General features: G+C 31.7%; 1 protein-coding gene across 1 annotated transcript in view; it reads left to right on the forward strand.

Moving 5' to 3' along the window:
- Positions 1 to 24819, forward strand: part of LOC127725459 (uncharacterized) — a 40354-nt gene extending 15535 nt beyond the window's left edge. The window contains exons 2-5 of the mRNA XM_052232424.1: positions 5736 to 5819; positions 12896 to 13330; positions 13852 to 14462; positions 24440 to 24819. Coding sequence (XP_052088384.1) covers positions 5744 to 5819; positions 12896 to 13330; positions 13852 to 14462; positions 24440 to 24460 — 1143 coding nt within the window. The 5' untranslated portion in view covers positions 5736 to 5743 and the 3' untranslated portion in view covers positions 24461 to 24819. The remainder of the gene's footprint in view (positions 1 to 5735; positions 5820 to 12895; positions 13331 to 13851; positions 14463 to 24439) is intronic.
- Positions 24820 to 26071: the final 1252 nt, after the last annotated feature.

Here is a 26071-nt window from a genome sequence, read left to right on the forward strand (position 1 = left end):
AATATAGTGAAGCATGTGACTCTTTCTAGATAAATAAAATTAGTTAGAATATACACAATAATAATATTACAAAATATTCCTTTAAAATACTATAGTACTGATACTTCAGTGATGTTAATTAATCAAACCTAAACTAAACTTTACTTTAAACTTCTGGTTCAGTAATTAAATATAAATTGGGACAGATGCTGAATGTCACTTTTCTTAGTAGATGTCTTCAAATATCAATACTGCATCAAACAATTCAGATAAGGTACATTTGTGTTCACGTACAATACAGTAGTACTAATAGCTGTGAAAGATATCTACCGCCACATATATAAAGGTTACAGATATGTGTACACGTACGATACAGTAGTACTAATAGCTGTCAAAGATATCTACCGCCACACATATAAAGGTTATAGATATCTACCGCCACACATGTAAAGGTTACAGATATCTACCGCCACACATATAAAGGTTACAGATATCTACCGCCACACATATAAAGGTTACAGTTATGAAGACCAGTAAATCATGTACATCTCATCGAGACAACAAAAACAACAACAGTTATTGATATACAGCTATGTACATTCACGGTCCTGCATTTTGTCGTTACCTATATTTTGGCATTGCACAAAATCATGTTTTCTCTGACTGCTTATATATCGCCTGTGCACTAAACCCTTTGGATGTGTAATAATTGATATAATTCTAGTCTTAGAAACATATCTTTTTGGTTCTTATTGACTTTGAACAAGTTATTAACAACTGCGAGTACTATCGAATCTATATACTTTGTATCTGTAGTGTTTTTGCTAGTTGTGTGTTGTGCTTTGTACCTATATAATGAATTAAGCCCTTTTACACTGGTTTGTATGTTGTGCAGTTACACCACTTTCTAACGTTAAGGGGAGGTTTTGGAACCAGCAAACATGTTTAACCAAGCCACATTTTGTATGTGCCTGTCGACGTCCCAATGATATGCAGTATGGGTTTTGATCATTATTGAAGGACGCACTGTGACCTATAGCTGCTAACTGTTCCGTCATTAGGTCTCTGGTGGAGAGTTGTCTTATTGGTAATCATACCACATCTTCATATTTCTAACTTAATTTAAAGTAAACAGGAACTAACTAGGAAAACAACTCGTTTTCATCTTTGTCGGAAATTACAACATACTTTATCTGAATAGATTGATTGTGTTGAAGATAATGAACTTAGAGGGAACTTCACTATTAATAAACTAATTTGGTAATAAAAGAATGGCTATTTGATCTCTCATAAATAGTAAATTTGCATAGTAAAAAGGTTCTCAACTAACAACACGTTAGTTTTTTGCAATCTTGCTACGACTTGGCATTTGAAAGGTAAAAATGTTAGCTTGACATTTATTCTTGTAATGAATAGATTTTTTTCCACTATATAATGTACGAATGAAACCAGGAAACTCAGTTAGTTAGACAGTTAATTTATCAATATGTCATGACTACATTTACCTAACAATAAACTAAAATTATCTTAGACGTAGTAATGGCGTAATGACAACAATGGGCTTTAAGTGCGCAGAATAATGTCTATGTTTTTGTGGCTAACTTTTCTTTTAAGTATTTAATGCCATCATGGTACAGTTGCCTAGATTTTGAAATCTCATATTGTTTAAGCGCCTCGGACACAAGGCGTTTATAGAATCTTCATTTGTTTAAATGTCATTAAAACAATTTAATATAAAGTGTTTTACCCCGTTACATTTTCTGCCTGTACCAAGCTATCAGGACTATGTGATTTTTTGTAGTTTGTCTTTGTTTGTTTGTCTGTCTTTTTTTTTCTCTCGTAGAAGTCGAGTGCTGGTGGTCGATGATGTCTGCTGTACGTTACGGTTTTTATTTGTGTTTTTAGGGTTTTATAGATTGTAACCTGTATGATATTGATCAAACATAATGCACCATATACATTTAATATAATTCATTATAGTAATAACATAGCAATATCATTTTTTTCGGAACGGACGAAAGACCATCACTTCAGACGAATAAACATATGCCTGTGGATGCATGAACATGGACCATGGAACACACAGATATTATCATACAATGTGTGGGTGCAGACACATTAACACAATGCGTAGAACCCGATAAATTGGATAAGTTTTGGAGTGTAGAAATTTTAAAGGGATTTTAACCTCCTAAATTTAAAAAAAAAGTTTGAATTGCAAAAAACACGTAAAAGTATTTGTTGGAAGAGGACATTTTTCATCGAATGCATGCACATGTTCAAGTATAGCAACTTACATATGTAACAACGTGTGTGAATTGACTGATTTAATATTTCCTTGAAAGGATTAAGTATTAATGTCAGTTTCACATGATGGTGCTAATATCGTGAATTGGCGTCATGTTAATATGTGATAAGTGTAAACAAATATATCTAAGAAAATTAATAGAAGATAATAACGGTTTCAATTCATCACATTTACTAGCGCTTTCACTGCTTTTACAGATCTTCAGGTAATGTGACTTGAATACATATAGAAGTGATATACAAAACATATTAATAAAAATATAAATACTTCAAATATATCTATATAGTCACGATTTAATAATTAATCTTCACGGTGCGTATTTGACTTTTCAAACGGCCGTTTAAACAAATGTTAAGTTTGTTTTGACCACAATATTTCTTACGCTTGTCATACATTGTGTGTATTTTATTCAACGCAAAAAATGTGAATTTAAAAATAAGGAAATGTGGTATGATTGTCAATGAGATCACTATCTACCAGAGTTCAAATGACATGACGTGAAAATAAGCAATTATAGATCACCGTGTGACCTTCAACAATGAAAAAAAAACACTCAATACACTATAGTCGGCTATAAAAGGCCCCGACAAGACAATTGTGAAACAACTGAAACGACATAAACTAACGCCTTTATTTAAAACAAATCAATTTACGAAAAACAAATATGACAGACATGAACCAACGACAACCACTGAATTACATGCCCTGACTTTGGACAGGAACATAAAGAATGTGGCGGGGTTAACAGGTTTGTGAGAGTTCAACCCTACACCTAACCCGGGACAGTTGTTTAACATCACACCATAATAACAAATATTTATTTTAGTATTATGTACACATGCAGAGGATTGTATCTAATATCTACCTCCCATTTAAGAAGAGTAAATAAGAGGAAAGCTTCAATATTCAGGAGGTTTCTTTCTTCCCCTTCTCAATCCAATAAACATGGACCAAATGTCTTTCTATTAAATCACATGTAAAGTGCAATGACATGCAGACATTTTTAGATTGACATTTTAAGCTATTTTCAATTGCTTTTTGTTGAAATAAATCAATTGTCCAGATTATTCAATCCAGTTGATTCCATTTTGTTCCAGCTTTTTGTTGTAATATTTTTCCCTCTGTGTTTTGTATTTATTTTGTTTTGCAGTGACAGTTGCTCAATTAGCACTTTGTTCAAATAGAATTTAATTGATGTAATTGGATCGTTAACGCATGTACAAATAAAAGTGAAAATAGTCTTGAATTAGAGAATAACACTTTACAAAAAATGCCTGTACCAAGTCAGGAATTGTTTGAGCTTTTAATTTTGCCATTATATAAAGGACTTTCCGTTTTGAATTTCCCTTGGAGTTAGGTATTTTTGTTATTTAATTTTAAAAACAATGCAAAGTTGAACGATGGTCACTAGACCTACTTACACTCTGGAATGGAAGGGCCATATAACAACCAATTATTATATCTGTTCGTGTAAAATGTTTATGCAGAATTATATGTTTAGCGAGCTTCTAGTTCCCATCCTGAAAGATTTATATAATTATTGAAAGGATCATTTTCTAATAGTTTATTACTATCATTGCCTTTAAGTTCACTACCCTTACGGTGTAATTCAAATCACTGTACTGTTCATGTTTTATATATTTAAGCTTCTCTTCTGTTTCTTTAACTGCTGTCTTTATTCTCTAAATCCTTCATGATTCTTTATTTACTGTTTCACCATTGCATACAGGCCTTCAGATTATTAAAATGTTAAAGGTTACAAGGATCAAATTCCTCTGTTTCATTCATTCAATTAGAGCAATTTATATGTTCTTTTGAAGAAGTTTATTGTATGTAGACTCGACCGCCTTATACTCGAAACTTAAATCAAGTCCAAAAGTCTCCATGTTATGTTGATAGTGAAATGCCTAATTTAACATCAATTAACTACGTTAAAAAAAAAACAATTTAATTACGTATTGTTCCAATAAATTACACTTATAATTATGTCAAGATAAAAATGTATCCAATGCTTACATAATTATTTTGTCCGTGCAGAAATGTATACTCATGACGTCTCCAAACGGGTTTCACATAAGAAAAGATTTTAGTTGCATGCCAATCACCTTAAAGCACACTATTGTTAAATTATCGGTATTTACTATTATATATAATACATTAATGACAAATCAGCTGAGGGATATTGCTTAATTACTAATATTTTCTTACGTGATACTTTGAGACATGCTCTGTATACATGCTAACAAATGTCACATTTTAATCCATATGAGTAGGTGTTCAAGTTGTTATGCGTGTTTTCAGTGCTTTTATGGTAATACATTGACACTCTTAAGGGAATAAATAAAGGTGCAAATCTGTTGACATTTAAACAATCTTGTTTAATTCTATAATACTAGTAAATAAATCTATCTTCATTGTTACATTGTAAGCAGGGAAAACAAGTTCTTCTTTTGTAAGCTTGTCTGTTCTTGGACAGAGATTAAATATTTAGTTGTTTTGCAAATCAAATAATACAATGTATTATATAATAATAAAACAAGAGCAAAATGTTCGACGCTAAAGGTTTAAGATTTGAATTCAGCAGTGAGCTCTGTCACTGTCGAGAATGATTTAAAAGTCTCATTTCAGTATTCACAGTAGATAAGACAGAAGAAAAACTAAAATCAATAAAAAGACATTGTGTATATCAGCACGAAGGTATTTTACTGTCCATTAATGTCATGTAAGAAGTATGACATCGAGGGTTCAATATAATGTCATACAAATGTGCTTTCAAACTTTGCGCTTAGGATGATACCATACTGAACGTTAGCTATTTTCAATCTTTGAACTTAGGATGATACCATATTGAACGTTAGCTATTTTCAATTTCTATGCATTCTTAATAAAGTCGATAATTTTATTATTGAATACATTCGGTAAAAAACTATCGGTAATTAAAATTAATAAAGTCGATAATTATATTATAGAATACATTCGGTAAAAGGCTATCGATAATTAAAATTAATAAAGTCGATAATTATATTATAGAATACATTCTTACTAACCCAATATGGAATCCTGCTAACCCAATATGGAATATACACGGTCTCCACGCGGTTGCTTTAAACCAATCATATTCCTAGAAATGTATAGGAGGTAAGATAAATTATAATATGTCGCCACTATGGAATAAAGGAAGGACTCCGTAATTCCAGGGAAAGCAGCTCGCCGAGAAACGAAACACAGACGCAGTCAGTAACTCTACAAATGAGTTCAATTACTACAAGTATATGTTTAGTTATAACAACAATAAGTATGGACAGTTGTCAGAAACCTGAATCACAGACACTGGTAACACTCATATGCAACAGCTATTAAGTGAAACTGATTTAAAAAGCGTTAGACTACATCTCAATAAGATCAAGAACATATATTCTGAACTGTAATAATTTGTTTTATTTTGCAGGCACCGAAATGAAATTGCTCCTTATTGTTCCCCTTTTAGGGGTTGTAATGGCCGCGCCTCTTGCTGAAGAAAGAAACATCAAAGGTGAGAACTAGATTATTCATAATAGCTTAGTTGTTAATTGGTTAAATGATTTATTTGCTGTGCAGTCAGATAATTTGTTTTAACATTTTAAAAGCTTGACTCATGATCGATGTCACAGCTGGTCGAGGTTTCCGCCCAAGCGTATCACCAGCCCAGTAGTCAGCAAGTCTGTGCTGACATGAAATATAATTCAAATATTAATATTTATAAATTTATTGTTATCAAGACTTTGAAAAGTTCGAGCTACTATATCAGGTAGAAGCCCTTAGCTGTCATTTGAAAAAAAACCCATTTCGGATAAAAAGTATAACAAAAATACTGAACTCCGAGTTAAATTCAAAAAGGGAAAGTCCATAAAAATAGACAAAATCAAACGTTATTAACCAACGATTGATATGGTCATACTTATAGATTAAGTTATTACAAAACTTAGAATTGTTCAAAATGCTAAGGAATTTCTACCACAAGAATAGATAACCTTAGCTGTATTTGGCAAAAGATTTTAGAATGTTGGGTCCTCAATGCTCTTTAACTTCGTATTTTATTTAGCATTTCAACATATTTGATTCGAGCGTCACTTATGAATCTTTTGTAGACAGAACGCGCGTCTGGCGTACAACATTATAAGCCTGGTATCCTCAATGATTTTTTTCTAACATCTGCTAGTTTATTAACTTCATCATGCCCTTACACTTGTGCAAAACACACCAAATATCACCAGTTCTGAAAACAAATATCATATGTATCCAAGTATTTGTAAATAAACACACACATGCACGCACAAACACTTACACACGATAGACAATGATAAATAAACAAAACGTTTCATGTCAAATATTGAAAATAAATCTCATTTTTTCATGTATGCATACTCTTGTAAAATGCCTGTAAATTTCCAGTAAAATACGCAGCGTAAAATACCTGTAAAATAAAAAGGTACTTCCCGGATTCTTTAATCGGATAAAAAAAACAACAACTATAAATGAGAAATTGAGCAAGAAATGGAAAATAACGAAAACTACGTGAAGTAAAAACAACTTTAAGTGCAAAAACTGTAAACTATGGAAAAAGTATGCAAAAATGAAAACATTGAATACATTGAACTATAGAAGTCTCCAGAATACAGACTTAGACCAGCAATTAATTATTCATAATATGAAATAAATGGTATCTTGATCAAAATAGACAATAAAACTATGACTATAGTAATAATACCTAAAAATCATAGTTTGTAGAAATATGATTGTCAGTTTTAGTATGAATGAATTTTATTTCTCATTAACTACAAATTACATAGTTACAGAGAATATATATGTATAAACAATTACATTAAATATTAAAGCACATGTGAACAATACAGACATAAACATTAAATTACAAACTAACCAGGAGGAGTGACCCTCACATTTATAATTTTTATAAATCTACATAGTTTTTCAAGAACAATATAGTTACTAGAGCTCATTAATTGTTGATATTTATATACATTTGGACAAAAAGTACAATAGTGTGGTAACAACCTCTTTCTTTCTTGAGTTAGAGCATTACATGTCATAACATAATGATATTCATCACCTATGTCTCTTGATTCGCAAAGATGACACAACCTATCAATTCTTGATATGTTATTCCACCTTCCCGTCTCGATTGGTAATCGGTGACTTCCACATCTAAATTTACACAATAAAAATTGATTATATATTGACAATTTGGAAAAATAACTTTCCAATTTAATATCAGTTTTAAAAATTCTATAACATAAGCATTTAGTAGTGTTAATTTCGCTTAAGCAATTCTGTAAAAACTGGTCTTTAAGTTTCAACTCAATACTTTTAATTACCCATTTATCTAACAGTTGGTTAAACCAGATATTTGACATTCCACAGGTATCAAAAACATTTTTTACAAATGATATCCATTTACAATTAAGACCATAGTTGTGAAAATTAATATACAATAGTTTATATAAAAGACATGAAATTTTACTTTCTTTACCACACAGTAATCTACATAAGAAACTAACCATACGCACTTTGGCATTAAGAATAACAGGATATCTACCCAATTCTGCATAAACAATACAGCTAGGTGTACTCTGTTTTAAATGTAGAACAAGCTTACAAAATTTTAAATGTACACGTTCTATCAAATCAACATTTTCAAATCCCCAAATTTCCGAACCATAAAGAAGGATAGGTAAAACTATCTTATCAAACATGTCTAACTGACATTCTATAGTTAAACTGTTTTGTCTACATTTTTTTAATATACCATACATTGCTTTAGTAGCTTGTTCACAAATATATTTTCGGGTCTTTAAAAATGAACCACTTCTAGCAAAAAATATACCGAGGTATTTGTAATCAGTTACAATTTCTAATTCTCTATTCTGTATAAAAATTCTAATATTTTTGGGTTGTCTCCCTTTGGAGAATATAAGAACTTTTGTCTTATTAATATTTATTTTGAGTTGCCATTTTTCACAATAATCACAGAATTCATTTAACATGTTTTGTAGATCTTCACTACTCTCGGAAAACATTACAGTGTCATCCGCATATAATAACATAAATATTTTTAAAAATACTGTCAACTCGTGTTCAAGGTCATCACTAATAGAGTTAACACCAAGTACATCTTTGCCTTCAAAAAAATGCTGTAAATCATTTTAAAATATTGCAAAAAGAGCAGGAGAAAGATTTTCTCCCTGTCTTACACCCATTTCACAAGCAAATAACTGTGATTTCTCACCATTAAATATAATGCGTGATTTTACATTTTCGTACATATTTTGTATAATACGGAAAAATTTACCATTTATATTATTCTCTAAAAGTTTAAATAATAAAACATTTCTTTGTATAAAATCAAAGGCCTTTTCAAAGTCGACAAAGGCACAGTAAAGTTTTTTCTTCCTTAACCTAAGTAACTCAAATAGTGCATATAATGAAAATAAATGATCAGTAGTTGAATATCCATGTCTGAAACCGGCTTGATTTTCTAGTAAAATAGAATATTCATCAAGATAATCACATAATCTAGTGTTCAAAATAGAAGTAAAAATCTTACCAAGATATGACAAAAGAGTAATAGGACGGTAATTTTGTGGTTCGGTAATACTACCTTTGTTCTTAAAGATTGGTATGACGTTACCTATAATCCATGCCTCGGGTAAAATACCCGAATCAAAAATAATATTAAATATATACACATAAATATCAATCATACAATCAATAGACGAAGAAATGTATTCATTTACAATCATATCGTCACCCGACGATTTGTTATTTTTAATATGTTTTATAGCTTTCAATATTTCTTCAGCTTTTATACTTTCATTTAACATAGAATTTGAAGATTCTTGGCTAACATCGTTATTAATATCATAAGTATCTCCTTCATAATTATTTTTGTTTATATCTTTAAAAAAGTTAAACAATGACTCAGTGGTGATATTACAATTGTTTTTATGCTTTACTTTATTCCAAATTTTCCAAAATTCTCTTGGGTTTTTGAATCGCATATTTCTCATCTTAGTGCGCAAGTTTTCGTTATATAATTTGATATTCTCGTCCATGACTTGTTTGTTCTGTTTTTCTGATTGTCGAAGTCTTTCTTTAAATAAATTGGATCCATAGTGTTTATAAAGTCTTCTGTTTTTTCGAAATTCTTGTCTAACTTTTTTACAGTCTTTATTAAACCAATCTTTGTTTGAAAAGTTCCCTTTCCCGCAAGTGTTTTTAGAATTTTTAGTAAATACCCCAAATGTGTCTTTTGCAGCACTCAATAGTACAGTCGTAATATCACTTACAATACCATCTACAGTACCTTGATCAACTGAACTTATATCATCATATTTAGACATTACATTTAACAATAATTCGTTTACTTTATCAACATCAATGTTGTTTTTGTATTCAATTGTCTTTTCATGTTTCCATTTACAAATGTGTACATTATTTTCATCAATTACTTCACTTTCACCTTGTGTATTATTAAAACCATTTACAGTTAAAGACAAGCACAAAGGAGAGTGTATATCTGAGAATAAATTACAAAAATCAGAAACTTCGAAATTATCTATTTTGCATAAAATATTAGCAGTACATAATATATAATCTACTACACTAATGCTTCGGCTTGTAGGTTTACCAAGTACTCGGTCTTTACCGACTCTTCCATTTAAAATATACATGTGATTATTTTTACAAAATTGAATTAATTTTCTTCCATATGTATTACTAACAGTATCAGAACTATTACGTATTCTTGGTATATTAAGATCGTCTAAGACATGAATGTCATTAAACTTATTTACATCTATAAAATCAGTTAAATGTTCTTCGAAATCAGATATATCGAAAAAATCTTGTTCATTTGCAGTACGACTGTTGAAATCACCAAGAAGAAAAATACAGTTACTATTCTTTTGTAATTCAAGAAATTCTATTTCAATTTCTGACATCGCATTTTCAGATGTATAACGAGTATTTTCAGGCGGGATATACACTATACCCATTATTATATCATCTTCTGTTCTTAATAATGTACGATCTACTCTAAACCATTAAACAAAAGGACAATCTGTTTCTATACAATGAATAAATTTTGCATATTGTGACCTATAGCCTAAAGCTATCCCACCTGATCTAAAGCTAGTAAATTTTTACCTGTTTTTATAATGAAAGGTAAAATCTTCATAACTAATTTCATCTAAATCGTCCAATTTTGTTTCAGTAAGACATAATAAATCATTACAGTTTAATAAATCCCTAAATTCTTGATACAGTAGTTTTCGTTTTAATCCACAACATTTAATGACAACACATGAACAATATTTTTATTTACATGATTAGAATTAATACCAGTGTTATTGTGAGAGCCAGTTCCATCTGAGTGATTTAAACTATCATTTAAATTGTCCGTTAAACCTCCTATCTTCGTCTTCCACGTCTGTGAGGGGCTCCACGGGTACGGTCGTTGTTCTGTTGAGGACCTCGGCGGGATGGTTCTTTCTGTCGTACACCTTCTGTTTCATGTCGTTGTCTATTGTCTCCTTCCATGTGACGATCAGTAGGGGGTCCAATTTCTTCGCCGTTAATAAACAATTTGTCTCGTTTAAAGTGCGTTTTCTGTCCTTGTTTTTTTGCCTCCTTGTTATATGGCCAAAGAAGTTTGCGGCGGTCATTAACCTCATTTGGGAACTGTTCATTCACCCCAAATTTGGTACCTTTGAGCTGGCGAGCAAAAGATCTGACCAATTCGCGATCTTTGAAATTTTTAAATCTGCACACTATTGGCCTGGTCGTATAAGTGTCTCTGTCGTCGATTTTAATTTGTGATTTTTTTCCAAACCTATGTGCGCGCTGAAAGTCGACTATCATATCCATTTTCATTTCTGTTTTCATAAAGTCTTTTATAATGTCTTCAGTTTGCTCTGATTGTTCATTTTCAGAATGTTCTGGTATACCCGAGAACACAAGGTTTTCCCTCATAGACCTTATTTGTAAATCTACATGTCGCTCATGTAATTCGTCTATATCAGCCCTCAGACAATCGAAACCGTTAACCATTTCACCGTGTTCACTTTTAATTTCCGTGATTGTTGTTTTAAGATATTCACTCTCAGATTTACTACTTTCAAAATTTTGGTTCATAAACTCCATACTTTTTTCAACTTCATCAATTCGTTTTGAAGCTTTCTCAGCTGTTTTTGTCAAATTATTTACACTGGTTTCAAAATTTCCAATCTTTTTGGTTAATTCATCAATACATGACAGTTTTTTAAATATTTCGTCAACTTTCTGAACCAAAAAGTCTATTTTATCACCAGATTCGCTGCCTTGATTTAAAGTGGATTGCATAATTGGCGGGGGCATCGAGTGACTTGGGCTCTGAGAGGGTACGGGATAATATCCTGACATAGGAGACATCTGTTGAAAAACCGGAGATGAGAAATTTTGAGGCTGAATATAGTGCTGCATATTTTGTTTTCCCTGTATCATTTGACAAGAGTCATAAGAGGTCATAGTAGAAGTTAATATAGGATTGGTTTTGTTATGTACTGCTACCGATTGTTTATTTACATTTTTAACGTTGTGAGTACTACTCTTTTGTGTTTGTTTTTGTGGTTTCTCACCGCTGATATTTTGATCCTTCGAATTCTTCCTTTTTCGAGTCCCTTTTCCATCCTTTTTTGAATTCATACAGTATAACAAGTCAGTTCATTTGTATATTCACTAGAATTAATTCTCACAATATAATTTTAAAGTTCATTTTTAAAAATTTCGTTAATTTTTTAACGAGCCAAAATAATTACGTCCATGCTGTTCACACATGCGCATATATCTTCGTATAATGTGTGGCATGTGTAATTATTTCTTATGTCTCATTAAAACTTATTATAATATGATTGCTCCCAACTAGATAATGACAGTTCATTTTAAAGATATAAATTTATATAAAAGATTTTGTAGGCAGCGTAGAAATAAACAGGTTGAAGACGAGTTTAGTTTTTCATGAAATGCACTGCATATGTGCATATGAGGAAGCATGTACTTAATGTAAAAAACGTCCCTTATATTTTAAAGTACGGGCACTTTATTTGGATGTATTATTTCTTGTTTAGAATTAAGAGAAAATACATCATTCCAGTCACTAGAGATACATAAAATATATATGTAGTATATGAAACAAAAAGAGTTGATATTCCGTTTATTTTTATACACCTTCTTGTATGAATTATATTTCATATCAGCACAGACTTGCTGATATTTGTTTATTCATTTGTTTTCAAAGTAACATATCTTGAAATTACTTCGCAATTAATTTATTTATATATTAATGCTCGGAAAGGGGCTTCTAATTGGATATAAAAAAGTATTCGTATTTTCTTTTAAAATACACTAAAAACTATTTTACTAATGGTGGTCTGCTTTTTTATATGCGGGAACACTTTCGTATTGCTCGTAAAATTAGCGAAAATAAATCACTTGAAAATATGTGTTGATTTACAGTATGTAGGGTCTGTATTGTTCAGCATATATATTGATTACAATTTATTACTTATTCTTTAGTAAAAAGAGCTATGGAGACAATAATGTATGGAAACCAACAGAATTCAAATAAACAAGTGAAAAAAAGTGACCCTAGTGTGCCACTCCATGATGACATTCCAGATGTTAAAGCTGAAATATTACCGGATGACGGTGGCTCAGTAGAAGCCTCAAAGGCTGAAGATATTATCGAGTTAAAATCAGATGAAACCCCAGAAGATGAGTTAAACACAGTTGTAAAAGCCGAGGAATTGGATGAAAATGAAGAGAACGCTGCTTCTGATTCATTAGCAGACGACACAAGTAGTCAAACAGAAGATGAATCGAATATTCCCCAAGCAGACGCGGAAGCTATTGAGGAACTAAAGAATAGTATAGGAGAAGATAGTCAAGGGGAGGATAGTTCTGAAAATCAACCAATAACTAATGTTGCATCTTCGGATGAACAAAACTATGGTAATCAATTAATAGGTTTCTTTGTTTCAAATTATATGACTATTTGTAACCCTTTTTTACTTTAAAAAATTTGGTTACTGCAAAAAGTAAGGAAATAATTTTGAATGCTCAGAAATTCTCAATTATAATTATATTTATATGTATTTACTGATAACTCGCACTTGGGACATAGTTTATCAACAGTAGCAAATTAAGGGAAAATCAGTTAACTTGCTCAAACGTTTATTGATATTTTGTTAAACTAATTGCCGTATTGCTTTATATACACTTAACCCTCTCTTTAACGAAATGGAATAGAGATGAGAACTCGTATTCTAGGCGAATAATGTAACAACATGTATTAATCTACTTTAAAACGAGATTTATCTTAACAACTGTCTTGATTTGAGACTTAAGACACATTGCCGCAAACATGATATTTTCTTTAATTGTATAAAAACGTCATTTTGTTTGGAGATTTTCCCTCTACTAGTATTACTTTTAAACATTAATCAGTTAACTTTAGCATTTCTCTTTTCCAGATAATTATGACTTGTACAAACTGTATCGGGAATATCAAAATATGATTAGAAATTACCGACCTCTATATGATGTTAATAACTATAGAAAACGACGGATGGCTATCAGGAAGCGCCGGTTTATGGGACGATCGAAAGAAAGAGCCGTTAAAAGGGCTCATCGTAGCAAAAGAGATCTTACTTACCCGGAGGAGAGTGAACTCTACGAACCATATTATTATCCAGAGTTGTCTTATCCTAATACAGAAAATTACGGTTACGGAAGCCCGTATGAAACAGAAGATCAGATGGAACCTTTGGAGGAACTATTGGAAGAAAATGTACTGCCTTATCCAGTAAATTCATACGACGAACCATCATGGTACGATTACAGACCAACGAATTACGATGGGGACGAGGGAATGTATTTACCAGTTAAACGACAGAGCATGCTTAGTTTTGTCCCTGGAAATAGAAAAAGGTCGTCGCCATACTTTTACCCTGTCAGTGAAGAGCCTGAAACACATTTTGGTGCTTTTGTTCCAGAGAAGAGGAACTATTTTAATACATACGGAAGTCTTGTAAGAGCTGCAAGACTTTTAGCAGCTAGACAGGAAGAAAGAGATCCCCTTCAGGTCAGTATGATATTTAGAGTGAAGAACATCTGTATGCTATCTATTTTATCATTTCTGTCTCATAAAATATCAGTTTAAAAATGTATCTGCCATTTGATACTTGGTATTCCACAAAGTTTAACGGATAATTTCAATTTTTAATAATAGCATTGCGATTTTATATTTTGGGTCGGGACTTCAGAATTGTAATGAATCCACAACTTGTTGACACCGTTGATTGAGCAAACACACACTATTTTTCTTTAAATTTCATTCCTTATCGTTGAGAGAATTGTAGTATAAAGCTTAGAAAGCCTTATTTGAACATCTATACAAGCTATTCATATATTAGATCGTTTCTATAAAAATATTGTAATGTTTGTGTCGACATTTTCAAGATCGTCGTCCATTTTTGTGTTTTAACAAAAGACCAAGGGAACAGATTTATGTTTTTTTTCAATTCTCGTTTTCTTCTAAGTGTTGGTGATTTGTTAGATTCTCAAATTTAGTGTGACTCCCAAGTGATTATGTTAAGAAATCCAAGCAACGATTTTTTTCATGTATCTAAAAACAACATTTTTTAGGCTTTGTCTGCTGGAACATCAACTGGTTTTACTATTTAGAAAAGACAATCATGCACAACATAATGCTTTCTGAAAGGGTTAGTTACCTGTGTAATCTAAATGCACAGTAAAATTTGAATGCGCTTCTAAATACATTTCTAAACAGCGTTTGCTCTGATTAAACATTGTGTCCAACTTCGATTTGTATAGCTAGCCCTTTACTCATTTTCTAGCATCGCCATCAACTACATCCATATATATAAACCTAATTCTCTTTTTCTAGTTCAAGGGTTGGGGATTTTGATATGTCGGGCCTTTGGTCGAAACCTCTGGTAGATGTTATTACTTAAGAATGGTTATCACAACGAGTTATATGACTTTGTTTGTATCGGAAGATAAACGTTAACAAGAGCAATCGACAAGAGGTTTGGATTTTACATCCTTTAGGGTGAAGGTCTCTTATATCATAATACGCATTTGTACAGCTTGCATGCATGGGTTTTGTGCAGATACAAGAAATGACAAGTTGAAGTATAAACCAATTTGTCTGACGCTTGTCTATAGTTCTAACTGTAAATTATTTTTTCACGAATTCATCGTCGACTGACGTTAATTAACATTATATCTTTTAAATTATTAACCATCGAATATCATCATATGTTGATGTCCGTAAGTTTTACATATTGATTACGTCCAAAACGAAAAATTATTCTTAATAACTGTCCAATCGGTCATTCGTGGTAATATGCGCATCCAATTTGTGTTGCTGATTGCATTTCATTCATATATATATAATTTGTCTCAAATTTCGCCCAACAATGTTAGATCTTCAAATTTGCATTAGCTGTATAACCACGTGTTATCCAGTGGAGAATGTCTGTCATAAAGTTGTCAGATGTTTAGACGTATATATATATATGTAAAAAATTATTGAAAATAAAATACGTTCTACAAGATACAATATGCAAATCACTCCAGAGTCATACGTACACAAGTATAATACTACTAACAAAAAGAAAACTTTCAAGGCAACCATATTGGTAGTTTCGAATCTGCTTAATCTTCAATAATCTTTAAGTTCATGGTGTTGCCGCCTTGATATTAAAGACGATCGAAACTAACATAATTCTACTTCCAAAACTAAAGCACAGTTTATTCCTTTGTTTCTAAGAAATTGTGTGGTTTTTTATAACATAAACGATAACTGCCTCATTCATTATACCGTAAGTTGTCTTTAAGCTTTGACTGAATATACTCACTGAACTAATTTGTATTAATTTATATTTGACTTGAATGAAGGTATGAATACTGTCACTTTCGGACACTCTTAAATATATCGACAAAAACTTCAATCTCCTTTGATATTACAAATTCCAATGGATTATGGACAAAGTGCAAAGTGTTTAAAAGAAAACGATTTAGTACGGAGTTCTATGAAGATCATAATTCACCGGCGCCTTACATCGTTAGTTAACCGAATCTGAAGTTACTACAAATTCTCCCTCACATCAGGTATGCTTTCTATTAGGAAATTTGTGGAAAAGGTGTTAATAGTTTAAAGCATAAAAACCCTTTTTACATAATTCCACTTTAAAAAACTACGTGATCTTTGGAAATGATTTTCAAAATTTTAGTCTAGAATACTCGGAGAGATTTTCTCATCAGACTCATTTTCAATAGAGACGACCAATTTTGCAGGTTGTTTGACGTGATTAGTGGTTATAAAGACCGTAGACATTTGACAGTTGATCGTTCTGGTAGTCGTTAAGTTTTGATCTTATTCGCAGACACAATTCAAATTATAAAGAGAACATTCTATCTCATACACAGCATAGATATTAGTACAATGACGATCCCCGTGGCGATGTCTAGTATGGGTTTAAAAAAACAATGGTACCTGTTATGATTAAATAACAATTTTCCTCAGTTCTTGTGGTATCATTTAGAAATAGAATAATGGTGTACATTATAATGAAATCCTCTTTGATTGAGGAAAACATCTTGCTGACTCCACACATGAGCTTCTTAGGAAGAATGAAAGAAGATAGTATTATCCTCATATCTTTACTTACATCTAGGAATTGACAATGAGGGTCGGTTGAGAACTAAACTTTACAAAAGAGATAATTTCAGCGTCCTAATTGTGAATTTTCCATTACTATGTAGCAACATTCCTGCATATGGAGTATACATCTCCCAGTTGATACGATATTCGAGAGCTTGCATTTTCTATCATGATTTCCTTGATAGAGGGTTGCTGCTTACATGGAAGCTAATAAACCACAAATCCCGCCCTCCTTTCCTCGAATGTAACTTACCGAATTAGACTGTTCACCGAGTTTGTACTTACATGAGCAAAACGACGGATGCCACATGAGGAGCAGGATCTGCTTACCCTTCCGAACACCTGAGATCACCCCCGGGTTTTGGTGTTGTTCATGTTGCTCAGTTTTCTGTGTTGTTTTTTTCATACTGTTATTTGTCTCGTGGTCTTTTTTCGTTTTTTTCCATGGCGTTGTCAATTTATTTTCGACATATGAACTTGAATGTTATCGTTCGCCTCTCTTTTATAGTTAATAATTAACTGTAAAGATAGCATACCGTGTTCATGAAAGCTCTCATAAATAAAAAATATGGCCAGTACATGATTGACCGATGGGTATACATGGTTTGCATGCTTAATCACATCACATTCTTCATATGATTGTCTAAAGTAAGGAATTGTTTCTCGTTTGTTTTTTTTTTTCTGCCATTCAAAGCTGACTATACGGTAAGGGTTTTACTCATTTGTGCAATATGACCTGTAGTTGCTTTCATCCACGTCATTTGGATTCACACATTGTTAATATTAGACAAATTTATTGACATATTTGAAACACACTTCCAAAGATTCTTTTTTATGACATGAAGTATTGCAAATGCAACTTACATTTTGATCTGAGTGGTTTTCATGGTTTTCTAATATATATATATAGAAAAACATGCAATCTATCATTACATTATACGGAGACGACAGATGACTTAAATCTTTTTTTACTCTAGGTTTTTCGCTCGATACGTTTTCAGTCTTGGTTGTATAAATTTAAATCAACCGAACTTTTAATAAAGCATGGGATATGTAAAAGAGGAAACTGCCTCTGTGATTCAGACATACATGTATAAGCCAGAACTATAAAAAATAAATTACGACTAATGACATTACTTACAATGTGACATCTAAGGTGTGTCTTGATGGGAAAAGCTGTTTCACAAGTAGAGAAGCGTGCTATTGAATTCAATTTTATTCTCAAAAAGGCTAATTAGCAGTTTGAATGGTATTGACTAGATGACCAGATTTATTTTTAGTTTGGCGAAATGTTGTAATTCACAGCTCTAATACAATAAACCGATTTCCAATAGGAGATACATTTATTGCTAGTTTAAAAACAGTAGGGATCGTATTCGTTATTAACCATTCCTGCATAAGAAAGATTTCGCAAATAAATGAGAATTTGTTTTTTAATCAGAATATTCATTAACGCATGTTGACTTCAGTTTTCCATTTTATCAGTGATTCCCTGGTTATATCAACACTAATTTAACGGGATTTGTAACCATTGTACGACTTCTATTGCGTGATTCTAAGTTATGTTTTTTCAGTAATGCTCCCTTATCTCAAGTAATGAAATAAAAACGTCATATAATAATCTGGTAAATATATCCGATTGATTACACTTTTAGACCTAGAAAATATAAATAACATTGTCATTTCCAGTATCGATGATTAGACTAGTCTTCAATAATATGTTGTATATTACACAGAATAAAAGTACACGAATCTAAATCGGCGTTCCGGTGTCAAAACCAATGTATTCTGATCACATGTACAGAAACAGTTTGTATACGCCCTTTTACGGGACGTTTTATGATATACAGTGGTCCGTTCGTCCGACTGCCCTTCCGTCGTCAACACATCGGACAATACACCAAAACTGCTTTCACCAATTTTCATGAGATTTTGATGAATTGTTTATATTTATTAACGTAAGCTCCCTTTTGAATTTTATAAATTCTAGATTTTACGTTTCCGAGTTATGGGATTGTATTCTTAAAAAATGGGGGATTTTCCAGTTTTCTGACAATAACTCAAAAATGATTTAAACAATTTTCTTGAGACTTTGGTGAATTGTTTTTATATATTGACATAAGTTCCCTTTCGATTTAAAAAAAAATAGATTTTATGTTTTTTTTTTAGTATTGGGACTTTATTCATAAAAAGGGGGGATTTCCCGTTTTCGGACAATAACTCAAAAACGCTTTGGTCAGTTTTCATAAAACTTTGATGACTTTTTTATATCTATTAAAATAAGCTCCCTTTTGTTTTTCGTTAATTTCTGATATGTCATTGCAGAGTTATTGAACATTATTCGTTGAAAAAATCGTTGAAAACTGTCCATTTTCCACACTTTGGACGGTATTAGAATTTGAGTCGTTCAAAAATCGAAGCCACAAACCCAGTTAAACCTGAGGTAGCCGCAATAGTGCCAAATAATTCATGTTTTTTGTCAATGAGTATCACTGTGTGTGCATGTCTTTTCCCCCTTTTTTTTGGGGGGGGGGATCTTTTTGAGATAGGTTTTCATGATGCTGGCCCCTGCAAGGTATTTCATCTACATACCACCATATACAATGTTATGTGTTACAACCCTTGATGATGCCGACGGGGAAAATCATCAGTCGGCTACAAAGGCTACATTTTTACAACCAAGACGTTGTTGGTCGAATAGTCAATAGGGTACTGCGTAGCACAAAGTTGCAGATCTAGTATTTTTAATCTTGCAACGCAAATTGATGGTACACACATAAAAAGATGGATGTCTCTTAGATTTTATGTCGTTGTTTTACTGTCTTATTAACATACACCCACATATTTTTTTTTATTCGTAGGTTAGATATAAAATCGATTCGATTACATAGTCATCTAAATGCGACGGTGAATTCAAATATTTTACGCCTTCAGAATGGGACCGATGTTATAATAACGCTTCTGTAATTCAATCCTCATGCAATATTAAATGTTGGTGAATTTGTTTCAAAGAAACTTTCAAAATTAGCGATAATTACCTTATATACTTATAGCTTCTTGTTCAATGCATTCATAGTAAATTACATGTTACATATCTTATTTGTTCTTACGTCTGGTTGCAGGCAGTTTAAATTGTGTAGTTTTTATCATTTCATTATTTCCATTTATATGACTTTATTCTCTAAACCTTATTACTCCCTATTCTCTAAACCTTATTACTCCCTATTTCAGTTTCGTGTTTGCTTAATTTTATAGCTTTGAAATATTAGGAATAAAAAGTCCAGATGTGTAAAAGAATTTAGAATGTGATACAATACTTTCGAAATAAAAAGGATTTGAATACTTTGTCGATGAAGAATGCTACAAATTTTCCTTTCCTGCTATGCATTATCTATATTTGAAATAAATATAAATGCTTTGAGTTTTCTTCTAACTTTGTTTGTTAATGTTAATAATAATTGTAAAAACGATCCTGTCTTAAACAAATATATCAACACAATCATAAATTGATTGATTGGTAGGTTATTTTTGTTATTTTTTATTTTGTTTCATTATTTTATGCCTTTGATAATTCCCAATCTATCAATTCATGCAAAGTTTTATATATTTGCCTTTGATTATTGTGGTTAATATTGATTCTCAATACTTCTATTGCTTCTATTTTTTATAGAATGATAAAAATAAATTTGATAATTTGCATTTCAATCTCTACTTCAAAGCAAACATGAAAATACAATAAAAGATTGACACACAGTGGTGGGAAGACGGCGACACTGCATTGATTTTCTACTTTTCTGTCATTAGTCCCATTACTATTATAAAATTGTGTTCCTATAAATTGGTTTTAAAGATCAAAATTAGTTCTCAATTAACAAGTAGGGACTTGCAAGCCGTCTGTATATTTAAATATGACGTCAAAAATTATTAAAGTGCAGAACATCTCATATTCTTCTGAAAAAAAACGCTGAAGAACTTGTAAGAATAAAGTAATACTTTGGTAAATGAATACATTACATTTTGTTTATAATAGGTAAAGGTATTCATATTATAAAAAAAATAAAGTAATTAACGTTAGAGTTTTATTCAATCTGTTAATACCTAATTATTGAAAATTTAAAAAAAATATCAATATTTCAACTGCTGAAAATGGTATATTAATTAAAGTTGCAACATTGGAAATCCTCTGTCGTCATATTTTGATTTTAATGGCCAATTTTCTCATTGTTTAATCTAGTATGCGTTTTTGCAAAAAGTTAAATGAATAAACGATCGTAAACCGATTACAAAATGTTATTTAGGGGCAGTTCCTCATTATTATAGCTTTCAAAATAATAGCAAACTCACCACATTTTCTCTTTTTTTATTATAGTTTTCAAGACAATAGCCGATACACAACAAGATAAAAGTCATTATTTCAGGATAATAACTCCTAATAGAATTCGATTGACAACTTTATGTATTAACTTGCTTGTTGAATTTATTTTCCTTTTTGCTGTTTTCACTCTCTCTCTCTCTCTCTCTCTCTCTCTGGCTGTTATAGTTTTTCTCTCTCAAGAATATAGACAAAAAAACAACAAAATGAGTAAATATTTTCATGTAAGGCAATGTAACCTATAGGAGTCCATTGTAGAATTCGGTTTAGTTGACCTATTCGTAGATCGTCTCATCATGCTCACGTTTGCTTGTTACTGTTTGTGTCTCACTTTTGGATATTAAAAAAAATTCCCAAACACACTAAATTGAGTAAAAATACATGCAAGGTCATTCACTCATGCAAATGTCGGTGATTGTTGACTTATTTGTAGATATTATTTTGCTTATCAGTTTTTTTGCTTACAGTAATACAGTATTATAAAAACGGAATTACAAAAAAAACGAACTCTAAGGTAATTTCAAAATGCAAAAGTCCATAAATGCTGGCAAAACAAAACGCTCGACTATCATACCAACCATCGGAACGATTAAAACAATAACTGTCATATTCATGGTTTGGTACAGGCATTTTCGGGAAAAATGGGTTAAACCTGGTTTTATAGCTAACTAAACCTCCCACTTGTATGCTAGTTATATAGTTCCGTTATACTGACAAAATTGTGTGGGCAACCCAAACAGACACAGTAACTTAAAAGTGACAATAATTTGGAATCCAGCAGCAAAAAAATGTGTCTAAACATACATCATATATAAACAATGTAGATATTCAATATAATTAAATTAGATAATCCAAACAAAGATTTGTCTAAATCTAACAAGGACGAAAACAAAAGACGTTTGTGTAGTTGATAGTAAATATCATCTTGTAAATTATAGTAAAACTTAATTACATATACGAACACTCCCGATCAAATGGTAAAACTAATCATTAACATAAAATTGAGAATGAAAATGGGGAATGTGTCAAAGAGACAACAACCCGACCAAAGATAAAAAACAGCCCAAGGCCACCAATGGATCTTCAACACAGCGAGAAAATCCCGCACCCGGAGGCGGGATTCAGCTGTCCCCTAAACACAAATGTGTACTAGTTCAGTGAAAATGGACGTCATACTACACTCCAAAACATATAAATGAACTAAAATTTAAAAAAACATACAAGACTAACAAGTGCCAGAGGCTCCTGACTTGACCTGACTTGATTTAACAGATTGAAAGATTATGTCTTCATCATATGAAAATCAAGCACAATCCCTCCCGTTAGTGGTTTAGTATCATAACATCATAAAATATATCAGAAGAACATAACCCGTATCACGCCAACAACTGGTTTTTGAATAATAAATGTGTTTATTTCCGATGCAAAGACCCTATGAGTGAATCAGGGCTATTCCATTAAAATTTATGTGGGAGGGTAGGAAGGGAAGTTTAATTATTGAATGTGGGTCATGGGTCTTTTTTTCAGTATGCGTCTATTACCATTATGCAAAATTATGTAAAAAATGGTTCTTGGTTGTAGGGATATTTTGAAAGTCCCTTCTTTCCCTCCCACATACATTTTAATTGAATAGCCCTCAATATGAATTCCAAAATATGCCATCTTTAATGACCTGACAACAGTATCGTAACTATATCCCTTCTACATAAGTCTGTTTAGTTAAGGTTTGGTTAGCTTTTGAGGTGAATGACGACATTTGTGTGCTTTGTATAGAATATTACCATAAAAGATTGGATGTGAAATGTAAGATGTCTGCATGTTGATTTATATTTACGAATGATGTCCTTTACCAATGAAAAAATTTAGTAAATGTTTTGAGTAGTTTGTGATATCGAAAACCCTGGTGTAATAATTTTTCAGTAATACAGAGATTTCTTTCGTTAAAATCAAAAACGTTGTCACATAAAAGAGCGAATCGAACAAGTTGAGATATATAAACACCATAAGATGGTGACAAGGTAACGTCACCATAAAGGCTATAACTTCTACAAGAAGTTGACTGATGATACAGTCTATATCTAATATTTTTGAAGATTTTGTCTTGCTGGTACTTTTGCTGTAAAAGGTTCTCTCTACCTATTATAGTTTTCACCTACCAACATTTGCTTGATATGTCGCTATTTGTTAATTGAACAGTTAATTCCTCATAAAAAGGTCTATTTAATATTTAAACTTCGAATAGAGATTGTTTGGAAAATTCAATTCTACGGTATTTCTTCATCAAATGTACGCATGAAAGAAGGGCGAATAAAAAAAACCCATTAGCACAAGAAAGAAAGAAAAAAGAATATAAAGCCAAAAACTATAGACACACATACAAACAAAAGTCCACAAAACGATATACAGAAATGTAAGATGAAGCAACACGAACCTAACCAAAACCTGGGATTTACGTGGTTTATGGTAAGCTGTTCCTGATTCATTAGGGACACAGTTCATTGCCTCATTACACGCGATAATTATGTGATAAGTCACTAATTTTTCGTTAATGTATAAACCAAGGAAACAGGACGGCACATATACCTTCCGATTATTCAGAAGTAAACCAATTCCATATGAACATACATGTCTGATGATGTGATGTTTTCATAACTCAAAGAGTAATTCAATAGTTTCAAAAGTCCTATTATTTTGTTAATTTGAATATTCAAATCCAAATACATCTTACAAATTTGAGTTTAATATTGAATAATCTTATTGTTGCAGACCGTTATCTTAAAAAGTAAAATCACAAAAATACTGAACTCCGAGGAAAATTCAAAACGGGAAGTCCTTAATCAAATGGCAAAATCAAAAGCTCAAACACATCAAACGAATGGATATCAACTGTCATATTCCTAACTTGGTACAGGCATCTTCTTATGTAAAACATGGTGGATTAAACCTGGTTTTATAGCTAGTTAAAACATTTTATAATGATTTTTTCTTTTTTTTACAGGGATATGAAGAATGGTATTGAGAAGAAACAATTATTGCGAAAAAGCACCTGTTATACTTGTGATATGGATTTTTACAATTAAGATGTTTATACTTCATATGAGAGGATCTAATACTTGATGTCTATGTTGTTTTCATTTGAACTATGAAGCACACATTAACTTAATCATTGCATATTTTATTTATTACCTCAGATCAAATGGCATGGGATTGTACTACAAATGAAAAGTCAAAACTTATATTAAATTTATTTTTTTGTCCTGTTTTACCAATAAATTATTATTTTTTAAGACTGTACAGTAAATATGTTAACTTCTGGAATGTTAATGAATTTTGAATAAAAGCCGCTTTTTTCAAAATATTAAAAAATAACTTACTAGATAGTTGCCTCAGTGTCTGATATATTAAACTAATGCATTTTCACATTATAAGTCAGAGTCAGATCAAAGTCATGGAAAGATCAAAATAATGATCTAATTCTGGAGATGGATAATCACCTTGTACGTCAAAGCTAAAATAAAAGAACAGATTTTTCAAAATAATGCTTTCGCTTAGTAATTGTCGTTCAATACAATACGGACCTACTTATTTGCCGTTTGCTGATGTAGAAATTAAGTTAAGACGGGTCTTCGTCATTCGAAACAGTTGTCGGTAGAAGGTATGTATCCTTATTGCCGTTTGCTGATGTAGAAATTAAGTTAAGACAGGTCTTCGTCATTCGAAACAGTTGTCGGTAGAAGGTATGTATCCTTATTGCCGTTTGCTGATGTAGAAATTAAGTTAAGACAGGTCTTCGTCCTTCGAAACAGTTGTCGGTAGAAGGTATGTATCCTTATATACTGCTATAAGTGGTAAAAGTCCGATGAATACATTTAAAATATTCAAATGGTTGGGTTTCAACGGTATTTAAAACCTTTCCAACATCACCGAATGTGACTTTCCACGTATTTTTTTTAACTTGCAACGAGAAATTGGAAGGGTGTAAAAACTAATAAACTACAATTAGGTTGAGGATAGTCCGGAAATTGAATATTATTGGGAGCTATATAGATTATAAGGACCTATAGTTATTGCGTAATCAAAAAATATCCTGTAAACCGTCCTATGATCTCATTTAGATATCCAATTCGTTCCCAAACAAGACTCTTGAACGAAACGAAAAATAAAATACAACATGCCTGGAGCCAACAAATATATGTGTAGGAGAAGGACAAACAACACATTGGTTCAATTTAAAAATAAAAGAGAATTCGAAAAGACAAAAATAGTAAACAATCCATTTCACTTATAATGACGAGTAAAAATAAGGCAATTTGTTTAATTCGGCTTAGACATAATCTGAGGAAAGGAGGATGGAACGGTTGCTACATAATCATGGTCATTTTGGAAACAATAATAGAAAGGTTGAAATGCAATTACATTAAGTCACGTCTTTAGACAAGACGTGTCTAAACATTATTTGAAGCTTTTAATCATCCCAAGTCTAACAAATGTAAATAAAAGGAACCTATCAAAGACCTGCCATCGACACTAAATTCTAAAATGAATAAATATCTGCAGTTAAAAAACGACAACCACTGCAGCTATTGGGAACCTTGGACTTGTACATGTAGAACTTGCAGTAGGGTAGAAC

Source organism: Mytilus californianus, unplaced genomic scaffold (genome assembly GCF_021869535.1).
Source record: "Mytilus californianus isolate M0D057914Y unplaced genomic scaffold, xbMytCali1.0.p SCAF_15, whole genome shotgun sequence".
NCBI lineage: Eukaryota > Metazoa > Mollusca > Bivalvia > Mytilida > Mytilidae > Mytilus > Mytilus californianus.